The 12,023-nt window shown below is 39.0% G+C and overlaps 1 protein-coding gene across 3 annotated transcripts in view; it reads left to right on the forward strand.

The window, feature by feature from the left end:
• Nucleotides 1-12,023, forward strand: part of LOC105475884 (solute carrier family 26 member 3) — a 37,979-nt gene that overhangs the window by 12,476 nt on the left and 13,480 nt on the right. For all 3 annotated transcript variants that reach the window (XM_071094682.1, XM_071094683.1, XM_071094684.1), the window contains exons 6-12: nt 1,383-1,547; nt 3,311-3,463; nt 3,910-3,992; nt 7,781-7,928; nt 8,041-8,154; nt 8,259-8,336; nt 11,373-11,468. In XM_071094682.1, coding sequence (XP_070950783.1) covers nt 1,383-1,547; nt 3,311-3,463; nt 3,910-3,992; nt 7,781-7,928; nt 8,041-8,154; nt 8,259-8,336; nt 11,373-11,468 — 837 coding nt within the window. The remainder of the gene's footprint in view (nt 1-1,382; nt 1,548-3,310; nt 3,464-3,909; nt 3,993-7,780; nt 7,929-8,040; nt 8,155-8,258; nt 8,337-11,372; nt 11,469-12,023) is intronic.

The raw sequence follows: 12,023 nt of genomic DNA on the forward strand, positions 1-12,023 counted from the left end.
GACTCAAGAAACAGCATATCGGGAATTGATAGAGTCAAGAAACAACCGTATGCAAGAAATCGTCATACTGGTGGCTTTAGAATTTTTTTCTTTAAATCTTCAGCAACTATAATCTAGTTGGAAGGGATGGGGGCTTTGAACTGCTCATGTCAATTTTAGGGAAAACTGAAAAGGATTATGGTAGAGTCTCACTCCCAAGCCATATGCTGACACCCCTACTGAATAGTGAAAATGTCGTGGACTTTTTGAGATGTTGCCTAAGTTTATGGATAATGATATTATTGGTTAAGACCATTTCTTAAAGAAAGAAAAAGTTAGTTTCTACAAGGACATAAGCATGTGTCTTATTGACAATTTGGTTAGTTATTTCTAATACATTTCTGAACCTAGTATAGAAATGGAACCCAGCTGGGCTTTGGGCAGCCACAGCTCTGGCTGCAGTTTGGAGACATGAGCAGAAAGACAGGTCAAGCATCCAAGGGAAGGAGAATCCATCCACCCAATTTACCTTATTGCAAAACAATGATGCTTTAGGGGGGAATTAACCATCTTTTTCCCCCAGCTAGAACCAGTTACCTCTGATGTCCAATATGCAGTTATGTATTTCTTAAGCAAATTGAGCAACTTTGAGGAAATATCAGTAGACACTCACTAATGCATGCTCCAGCAGCTAGAAAGTATAACTTAAGGCCAGGCGCGGTGGCTCAAGCCTGTAATCCCAGCACTTTGGGAGGCCGAGACGGGCGGATCGCGAGGTCAGGAGATCGAGACCATCCTGGCTAACACGGTGAAACCCCGTCTCTACTAAAAAAAAAAAAATACAAAAAACTAGCTGGGCGAGGTGGTGAGTGCCTGTAGTCCCAGCTACTCGGGAGGCTGAGGCAGGAGAATGGCGTGAACCCGGGAGGCGGAGCTTGCAGTGAGCTGAGATCTGGCCACTGCACTCCAGCCTGGGCGACAGAGCGAGACTCCGTCTCAAAAAAAAAAAAAAAAAAAAAAAGAAAGTATAACTTAAAATTACATCAGCAAATTTATGAGGGCTGATGCTAGGTAAGATTCTGCTAGAAAAGGCCTATGAGTCTTCCTATGACACTTAAAAATAAGGGTGGGCGAATAAGCCTGTTACTTCTTGGGGGCAAACTAGACTTATATCCTATGTGAATACCATGTAACGTTCCACCTGAAGGATGGGGTGGAAGGGAAGGAGAGGAAGGAGCCTGGATGGGAGGTGTCCCTGGAGGCAGGGACATTTGCTTCCTCAAGGCATATACATACAGGTTGAGCCTTTACATTTTGTGTAATATTATTTCAGTTGCGGATCCTTGAGTTTGCTGAGGCGTACTCCTAATCTATGCTGACAAAGGTTTTTGTTCTCTTTCCAGTTGGCTCTGGGGATTCTGCGGATTGGATTTGTAGTGATATACCTATCTGAGTCCCTCATCAGTGGCTTCACTACTGCTGCTGCTGTTCATGTTTTGGTTTCCCAACTCAAATTCATTTTTCAGCTGACAGTCCCATCACACGAGGATCCATGTTCAATTTTCAAAGTAAGTATTTCTTTCACTTAAAAAATACTGAAATACATGAAACTCACTGCTGTATTCTTAGAGAGCTTTCCTTTAATGCCTTTGCCATGGGGTTTACCTACAGGTTGTAAAATGTATTCATATTTAAAAAAAAAAAAAAAGTAAATCCAGGCATGATGGCTCATACCTGTAATCCCAGCACTTTGGGAGCCTGAGGCAGGAGGATCCCTTGAGCCCTGGAGTTCAAGACCAGCCTATGCAACAAAGTGAAACCTCACCTTTACAAACAATAAAATAATTACCTGGGCATGGTGGTACACATCTGTAGTCCTACCTTTTTGGGAGACTGAGGCAGAGGATCGCTTGAGCCCGAGAGTTAGAGGCAGCAGTGAGCTGTGATGGCGCCACTGCACTCCAGCCTGGGCAACAGAGCAAGACACAGTTTCAAAAAAGAAAAAAAAAAAGAAAAAAGAAAAGAAAAGGTAGCAAGAGAGCAATACTGAAAGTCAACCATATCTACCATACAGCTAATGTGAACAACAAAATTAAGTAACACTTACATTTGACTTAAGTATTTTCCAAAAGGAAAAAATATATATATTTATATTTATATTTATTTATATATATAAAATATTTTATATTTATATATTTTATATATATTTACACACACACATACATATGTATGTTTTTAAAGCTTTACCATTTTGTCCCAACTTTTAAAATGTTTCTAAAAATCTTATTTTGAAAGAAATTTGCTAATTGAGTTACGAGTTTTCCTATTTCTTGAAAAGCAGGTCTCATTCTTTTAGAATTGAAGTTCTTGGGTCCTTTTTGCATCCTATTTAGAAAACAAAAGACAATTTACCAATATGTAGATAAGGCAGCAGTTCTCCCTTCCTCCAGAGGATGCAAAATAGAACAGATAGTGTTCTTAGTTTTACAACTTGGGACAAAATGGTAAAGCTTTTAATAACATAGATTTTGTTTTTTGGAAATATACTTGAGTCAAATATAAGAGAAGTGTTACTTAATTTTTTTTGTTAACGTTAGCTCGATGGTAGATGTGTTTGATTTTTAACAACTCCCAACAGTTTTTGGGAGTTGAGATAGAACTTGCTCCAAATTGGAACCAACACTCTCTCACTTCCATCCAGAGGTATTCCAGAAGTGGAGTGTTCTAGAAGCAATTTGGGATCCAGTTTTGGCCCGCTTGAGCTTTTTGGGGCACGTGGATATGGAACCCAACTAGTTTCAAGAAGTAAGACCATGCATAGTGCACAGTTAGCCAGAAAACTGTTTTCCAAAAGTGACATAGAGAGTCAACTAAGAAATGTGAGGGTATCTAAACCCCCAAAAAGGGCCAGGAATTGAGCATACTAAGCAAAACTATCAAAGATCAGAAGTTATTCCCTGGACAGAGTAGTGATGGCTGTGAAATAAAAAATGATGACCAAAGAGACCTAATAATGGCAGGAGACCAGTGGTAAAAACGTGAAAAGTATCCAACAAAATGTGACACTAGCCAAAGAGATTCCCAGCAAAAATGCCAGAAGCATTCTTAAACTAGTGTGCCGCCTACACTATGCTAATTTACTCTTCTCATATCTCCATCTCTACTCTCTACAGTTTCACATTCACAATTAAACAGGAGCAGAACAGGAAATCGCTATCAGTCTCTATCAGTCTTTTTGCTTCCATGTTTATTTTTATTCGTTTGGAGATGTGTTGTATCCAAATTATGCATTAATATAGGGCTTTGGTGGTTTTTGTTTTTCTAATTGTAGGTACTATACTCTGTATTCTCACAAATAGAGAAGACTAATATTGCAGACCTGGTGACAGCTCTGATTGTCCTTTTGGTTGTATCCATTTTTAAAGAAATAAATCAGCGCTTCAAAGACAAACTTCCAGTGCCTATTCCAATCGAATTTATTGTGGTAATTGATAATTTTCAGACTTTGTCATAGTTACTCTACTGTTTTTATGTTGTAAATCCTTCACCATCTGTAGCTCAGGAGGTTTTAGTGGGGCAGGTCATCTCTGCAGTTTCTGGGCATAATGTTTCGCATGGTTTTCTTCTCATTCAGAATTTAATAACTTCCTCTTATGATTTTGAGTTAATTTTTTTCCATGTGAGACAAGGAGAGTGCAGAGAGCACGACCTTTGACAAAATGTCGTGGTAGAGCCATTTGAATTAAAGCTGTGGTTCTCAATCCTGGCGGCATGTTAGAATTGCCTCCGAATTTCTTAAAAAGTAACAAAGCTGGGGCTGGAGTTCTTATTTAACAGGTACAGAAGTGGGTTTTGGCAATTTATTTTTTTCAAAGCAAAACTCTTACTTGCATCTCACATTTCTAACCTGGGCCATTTGCAACTTTGCAGACCGTGATCGCAACAGGTGTATCCTATGGCTTTGACTTTCACAGAAGGTTTAACGTGGCTGTGGTTGGGAAAATGAATCCTGGGTAAGTGTGTCTTCCATGATGGCATCACCATGCATGAAGCAGAGAGTTAGCAGTAGTGACAGGCAAGGTACAATCCGAACTGCAGGTCACCCTGCAGGTAACTCTCATCAGAATCCTCCCTGCACCCTGCATCCCTAACGAAGGCTCACTGCTTTCCTTCTAGGAAGGAGCTACAAAGAAAAGCAGGGTCTGCAGTTCCTTTTTTTTCAGCCTCCCCACAATGAATGCAGTTCTTAATACCAGAAATTTTCTACTTGTGGAAGAACTCACAAACAAGACAAGCAGGAACGCAGACCAGCAGAAACTCACTTGAAAGTAAACGTTAGCAAACTAGTGAAAGTATACAAATAGGCAAAGTAAGGCCAGACGCGGTGGCTCATGCCTGAAATCCCAGCAATTTGAGAGGCCTAGGTGAGAGGATCACTTGAGCCCAGGAGTTCAAGACCAGTCTGGGCAACACAGTAAGACCCCCATCTCTTGTTTTTTGTTTTAAAAAAAAAAAAAAAATATATATATATATATATATATATAAATAATACAATAAAGAAAAATAGGCAAAGTAAATGGCTTCTCCTTATAAAGAAACACCAAGTGAAATCAGATTTCCTTGTCCATAAATTACTATAAACAATATGTAATGCTTTGTTTGAAGTTACTGAAGCCAAGTTCTGAAAGTTCAAAAGAGACACTGAAGGAACACAGGCACGCCACGTGAGCAGTCCAGATAGGCACACTCTGTCCTTTCTCGCGATCAGATTCAAAACAAGGGTAGGGCAACTTTTCCCACTGCCAAAGGATGAGAAGCCCGGTTTGTACAAGAATTTTAAATGTACTTCATTACATTTCGTGGATTGAGAAGGAAGATCATTTTGTGCTGTTTCTTCTAACCATAGCATCAGTTTCTTCCAACTTACCAATGAAAGGTTTTCCTGTTTTATTTTTTAAAAAAAGACTTCTCTCCCTCTCTATGCTTAACAAGTATTTGAGAATTCCAGAAATCAACATTTATATGTATTTTTTTTTTACTTTAAAACAGCCAAATTCTTTTAAAGGCAAATATATGTATTTTTTATTTTTTTAAAGAAAAAAAAATTTATTACCAGATCTTCATGTGTTACACTTCATGAATCTCAAACGTCACTTTTAATTTTTAAAGTTTTAAAGTGGAAATTAGGCTGAAACTGAAAGACTATTTCTAGGGTTTCCTTCTATTCTGCCACTTTCTTTTTTTTTTTTTTTTTTTTTTTTTTTTTTGAGACGGAGTCTCGCTCTGTAGCCCAGGCTGGAGTGCAGTGGCCGGATCTCAGCTCACTGCAAGCTCCGCCTCCCGGGTTCACGCCATTCTCCGGCCTCAGCCTCCCGAGTAGCTGGGACTACAGGCGCCCGCCACCTCGCCCAGCTAGTTTTCTGTATTTCTTAGTAGAGTCGGGGTTTCACCGTGTTAGCCAGGATGGTCTCGATCTCCTGACCTCGTGATCCACCCGTCTCGGCCTCCCAAAGTGCTGGGATTACAGGCTTGAGCCACCGCGCCCGGCCTATTCTGCCACTTTCAAGTGATTTCACTTAAGCGTCTTGGGAGACATAAACCAAATAGAATAAATAAATAAATAAATGTAAAATCAAACAGGATCTTGTCAGAAGGGTTTGGAAAATAAAAGATAAACTTAAGATCACTGAGTTACACCTTAAACACCTCAACAACAGTCTTATTTAGTGAGTATATTTTCAATGTCAGTGTACCTCTTTCCACAGTGTGTGGGGTATGGGAACGGGTAACCATTGCATTCAACAGAGAGGCAGTGTAACCTAGTAGGTAAGCTGAAGTGTTCTAGAGACAGAGTGCCTAAGATTTGATTCTGACTCACTTTTTGAGCTTGAGCACATTACCAAAAACTCTGTGCCTCAATGTCCTTGGCTGTAGAAATGAGGCTAAAAATACTAGCTATCAAGTAGGATTCTTTTAAGAGTTAAGTGAGTTAATACATGTAACATATTTAAGTGCCTGACTTACAATAAATGTTCAAATTACACTACTATTGTTACTAGTTTAACACCTAAATTAGGTAGCAAGCGCTTGAGCTTTTTATGTTCCATTTTTTTTTTTCTGGGTGATAATTGAGTAGGTATTTTAGGTTTTTGTTGATTGCAAATAGAATATAACTGGAAGGTAGTGATTATTAATTATTGCTAACCTGCTGTTCATGAGTATTCCACCTTAGTTATTTTGCAAAGTCTCATACACTAAATACAAATAATTTGGCTGAAGAAAAGTGCTCATTGAAACAGTAAAGGAAACATAAGGGGTATATTCAGATTCCAGAGGGATCCTGTAATAATAACTAACAGGTACTTTGTGTTTTACAGTGTGTAAATAGTATTTGCATTTATTATTTGACCCTCCCACTAAACTGCGAAGAAAAGAGAACAAGGCTGGGAACCATGGCTGACGCCTGTAATCTTAGCACTTTGGGAGGCCAAGGCACGTGGATCACTTGAGGATAGGAGTTTGAAACCATCCTGGCCAACATGGTGAAACCCCGTCTCTACTAAAAATACAAAAATTAGCCGGGCATGGTGGCGGGTGCCTGTAGTCCCAGCTACTTGGGAGGCTGAGGCGGGGGGGTCTCTTGAGCCTGGAAGGTGGAGGTTGCAGTGAGCTGTGCACTCCAGCCTGGGAAACAGGAGACCCCCGTCTCAAAAATCAGAGAACAAGTGTTACTATCCTCGCTCTACAAATGAGGAAATTGTGACTCGGGAAGGGCAAGTGGCAGAGCCAGGAAATGAACCCAAGTCTTTAGACTGTAAATCTTCATCACACCATTCTGTCTACGGTGTTCAGAGACCAGAACAAAAGAATAATAAAGTCCTGGTTATTAAAAAAACAAAGCAACATTCCAAGCTAACCTTTGGATTTATAATGGCATCAGAATATGGTATAATAGTACTTCTTCAAAATTAGAGCTAAAAATGTAGTACCATAGACATTCACAAAATGTGGAAGAGCCATTCAGAAAGAGTTGATTAGACCTAATTAACCCACTTCCAATAAGTCTGATGTCAGAAATAGACATTTACAGGAGTGGAACATTTTAGTAAATTGATGCTGAGTTTGAGATACATGCACCTTTTATAATACAAGTTGTAAATATAATTGAACTGATCTACATTCATGAGGCATAAATACAGAAGTATGCCCTGTGAGTTGAAGGTTTCTCTGACATATATCACCTTAAAGAGAAACCCACTCTCCATTAGGGTCATGGTTGGCTCTAGCATTTCTGTGTAGTGTAGGGCAGTCCAAGGCCCATCTGTTTACCAGGAGTATTCCATGAAAGGTTATTATTATCAATGGAAAGAAGACTTTTTTGCTTTCCTTGTCTCACAATTGTGTTTGCTCAAAGGGCCTTCATCTATGGATAACTATCGGGAGCATTTTGAGTAATACTTTGCAACCCAGCATAACAATACGAGTGGAATAGAAGACATTTTGCAGGAAGCTTATAGGAATACATATGCACATTATAACGTGGTTCTACTAGCAAAATCATATCTCATTTACCACTATCCTTGGATTGAATTTGCAATTTTTTACCAAATTCAGGCAGTGTTGCTTTTCAGCAGTAAGAAAGCAGATTGCAAAGTTGTCAGTGGAGCTAAATTCTCGTTAATCATACTCCAAAGTGAGACACAACTCAGCCTAGATTGCATTCATTCATAGATTTGTCCAATGATCATATCAGTTTATAAATTGGTTGGTGACATTCAGACTTGCTTAATTTTGATTTTAGATTTGAGCCCCCTAATGCACCTAATGTGACGGTTTTCCAAGAAACCATAGGAGATTGCTTTGCCATCGCAATGGTTGGATTTGCAGTGGCCTTTTCAGTTGCCAGCGTCTATTCCCTCAAACACGATTACCCACTTGATGGCAATCAGGTAAGTATACAAACTACACTGGGGTCTCAATGGGCAACTTTAAATAATATTTTGCACACATAATATCAATGGTGCCACTTCTGAAAAAGGTTCCTTCTTGTTTTCCTGTCAGGAGTTAATAGCCTTGGGATTGAGTAACATAGTCTGTGGAGCATTCAGAGGATTTGCTGGGAGTACTGCCCTCTCCAGATCAGCAGTTCAGGAGAGCACAGGAGGCAAAACACAGGTATGTCAAGATATTTGCTGCAAGTACCGTCCTAGCATTAGTAACTAGGAAATTCAAGCCAGGGGAAAAGTTGAGTTGGTGATAATAATTTTTTATCCTCACAGATTGCTGGGCTTATTAGTGCCATCGTCGTGCTGATTGTCATTCTAGCCATTGGATTTCTCCTGGAGCCTCTACAAAGGGTAACACTGTCTTTGGACAGCATCTCTCCTTTTGGTGGTAAATCAAGGACCCTGGTTCTTAAATTCTGAAAGCACAAACTAAACTAGGGGAAAGGAGGTAATGACAAACTCTCAAGTACTTTTCTTAGCCAATACTCTGTGTGAGCCAAAAATATTTCTTTTCCCCTGGCAACGTGTTCTGAATGTTAGGAACACAGATGCCCAACCTGCCTTATCTCCTCTACACTTTGCATGTGCATAGCCCCAAACAGAATTAATGTTGAAATAGGAGGGCACCTGGCACCACACCTTCAATATGCATGGACTGAGTCGAGGTTTTGTTAAAGGTTAAGGTAATCAGGCCCTCTCTGTAATTCAGAGAATGGCGCTACCAGCCACACAACTCGTTCTTAGGAACACACTCTGAAGCTCCTAGAACTTTGGTTTAACTCCAAGACCAACACTGTTGGATTATGGGATGGGAGTGAATAGCCAGCACAGACCTCCCAGCCCTACTCTCATGCTCCTCTGCCTGTAAGCTTGAGGGTTTAGTTTAATGCTTTGTAAACTGTTGCAGCACTCAGATGTAAAACATACCATCAGACCCTGGAAAGCAAAGGCTCTCTAGGAGACAAGATGACAGTAAATACATTGTTCCTGTGGTTTTAATATAATTTTGAGGTGGTACATGGAGCCCTGCTGACCTCCTTCTAATCCTGGCTCTGCCACTTATCATCTATGTGATTTTGGGCAAATTACTAAACCTTGCTGAACCTCAAGCGCATTTGTAAAATAGAAAGAGAAATAATACCCACTATAGAGAGTGACTATAAAAATAAAAAGAGCATGAATGTGAACTACTTAGCTGAGGGTTTGGCATATGATAAACACTTGATAAATGATGGTCATTATTGTTAACATTGTTATTATTCTACATTGCATTACACTTCTGGCTACAAAGGACATAGAGATATGATACAGCCCACCAATGTCTATTGGCTGTTACCTAGGCCTTTTTTCCTTGTTGGTTGGTAGCCGAACGGTGACTTTGGTCCCAGGTTTCTAGACTCCCAATGTGGTCATCTCAAAAAGCTCACTGGCCAAATCCATCTTCAAGCAGGGCAGAGAACAATTTGCTAAAAATATGCATTCTCCATAGGCTATCCTTCTGATTTCAAAATAAGTGGCATAAAAGGAATGAAAAAGTCACCACTAAAGAAACAGAACGTATCTCAATAAAAATAAACACACACACACACTCACCCCTACAGAGAGAACTCCACCCTCTCATACTTCTCCCTGGGTATAAACTTGGGTTCTACCTAGCCCACATCAATTTGGAGACACTAAAGAAATAATTACCAAATCTCGTCCAAGATTTAATCAAAGCCCTTTTTAAAAAGGGTCCTGTGATATGTTCTTTTTAGATCATTGTGGTCAGGAATGTCTTTGTTTCATTCACCTGAATAACTATTTTGCTTCTTTTTATCATATGAAGGCAAAATAACCCATAGTAAAAGCTCATAATAGGTATTTGTTGAGTTCTCACTGCGTGTCAGCAGAGCTCTAAGCATTTTATCTTCATTTAATCCTTTATATCAAATGCAGTATGGATACCAGGTTCCTGCGGGAATTATCCCCCTTTCCTTTCTATGATTTCTTAATGCTCTGTAATCTTTACTTTAAAAGTACTCTGTTATATATGTATGTCACTGTAAATTATTTCAAATTGTTTTTCCGTAGAATACTGACTAGTTGGGAAATAATGCCCAATAAAAAAAAAGAAGTCTCTTCGCCAGGTGTCTCTTGACATAGTTTATACTTAGAGAATTTAAAGTCCCGCAAAGTGGAGAGGCCTGTTGTACAGTCCTCTGAATTCTTCACCTAGCTACCAAAAGGTGACATCTTACATAGCTGTAGTACAATATCAGTACTATACATTAGTATAGTATGTTAAGTAGATTACAGACTTTATTCAATTTTCAGCATTTTTTAACTGCCATTCACTTGTGTACCAAATTTTTTAAAAGTCACTTAAGACCATATTTCTTCTAAGTTGTGACCTCTATTCTCACAGTTAGTAAAATTAATTGCTTAGATATTATATTATAAGGATTACCTGTGAAAATTAGAAATAGGCAGATCAGTTCTACCGTCCTCAAGATATAAAAATAAAAACTGCGTATGGCTTTTCTTTGTACATTGTGTTTTCATGGTATAGCAGTATACAAATTCCATACTCTATTCAGAATAAAACAACGTAAATTGGCAAGGGGAATGGGAGCGTGAGGGGCATGTTCCTACAATTATGTTAAAATCCAAAGAACAAAGAGAATGTACTTAGCTATTTAGCATTTTTCACCCTAACTGTCACAATACCTGCAAGACAAAAGATCACATTCTGGCAGTGGAAGAATTGGAAGCCTGAAGTGTGGCTGTAGGGATTAGTACTGGCCTGGGAAATACTCATTCGTTGGCTCAGCCACTCATTCACTGACTAATTTTAAAGCCCCTCCTATATGCATTTAACATAGTAGGTTCTGGGGATACAGCAGGAACTAGATGGATATGTTTCATGCTGTCTCAGAAAGCCCACCTCAAGACATCTCATTCCAGGACCTCAAGCTCCCCAAGCTATTATTATTATTATTTTTTAACAAAGAGCAACCCCCTTCTCCTTGACTCCAATAAACAAACACACATTAGACTGTCTCTGCTTGGGAAGAATTTATTCCAAGTGTTTATCTGTCATATGTCTGAAGGTCTGCCTTTCTCTGTCCCAAGGTGCAGGCTACTAAATGCCATCAGATCATCTATCTCATAATCACAAGAGCAGTCTAGGCCTTGTCACTGTGGTGGGGACAAAGTCATTCATAGGAACAGGTCAGAGTCCCAGTTCTGGTGTGTCCTGCATGGCATCGCACACCGGAAAAGGGTGTATGCTTTGATTTGCTTTGAGGCCCTTTAAAGCACACACTTATCTACAGCCTTCACCTTTGCTTCCATATGATTTATTTCATTAACTTAAAGTACATCTGATGTTTATGTTTTTCACAGTCCGTCCTGGCAGCTTTAGCACTGGGAAACTTAAAGGGAATGCTGATGCAGTTTGCTGAAATACGCAGATTGTGGCGAAAGGATAAATATGATTGTGTAAGTAGAGGCAATAGTATTTGAAAGAGAGATAAATCACAATAGCATTTTAATGTTAATGTGAAATGCATGTTTATATTGTAAATTAAGTGAAATTTTGTTTCTATATATCTGTTCAAAATAACATTAGTTTGTTTTATTTGTTATTTTTAAATTGCATACTCTAATGATCGTTTTCTGGGACTTTAAAAAAATGGGCTACTTTTAATTTAAAAGAAGGGGCTCCATGAAACACTAGTCTGGAACTTCCTTAGGCCTATTCTAAAAGTTCTTGCAGTAATCCGAAATACTACAGAAACTCTTGGAATTTTAGGGTATGCATGGCTTCTGTTTTTCATTACATAATGTGTTTGTTTCCACGAATCTGTGAAGAACTTAATTTCCGAACATTCCTTTTGGAAATACTCTCATTTGGAAAGGCTCCCCCTTGCTCTCACATGCTTTGCTATTTTAACAGGGTCAAAGTCTGTGGTATAAAAATGCTTGTTAACATACCCTTAGGTATTTAAAGATCATAACTAGTAAACTACAGTTGATTTACTTTTGTGGGGCATT

This window comes from Macaca nemestrina, chromosome 4 (genome assembly GCF_043159975.1).
Source record: "Macaca nemestrina isolate mMacNem1 chromosome 4, mMacNem.hap1, whole genome shotgun sequence".
Taxonomy (NCBI): Eukaryota; Metazoa; Chordata; class Mammalia; order Primates; family Cercopithecidae; genus Macaca; species Macaca nemestrina.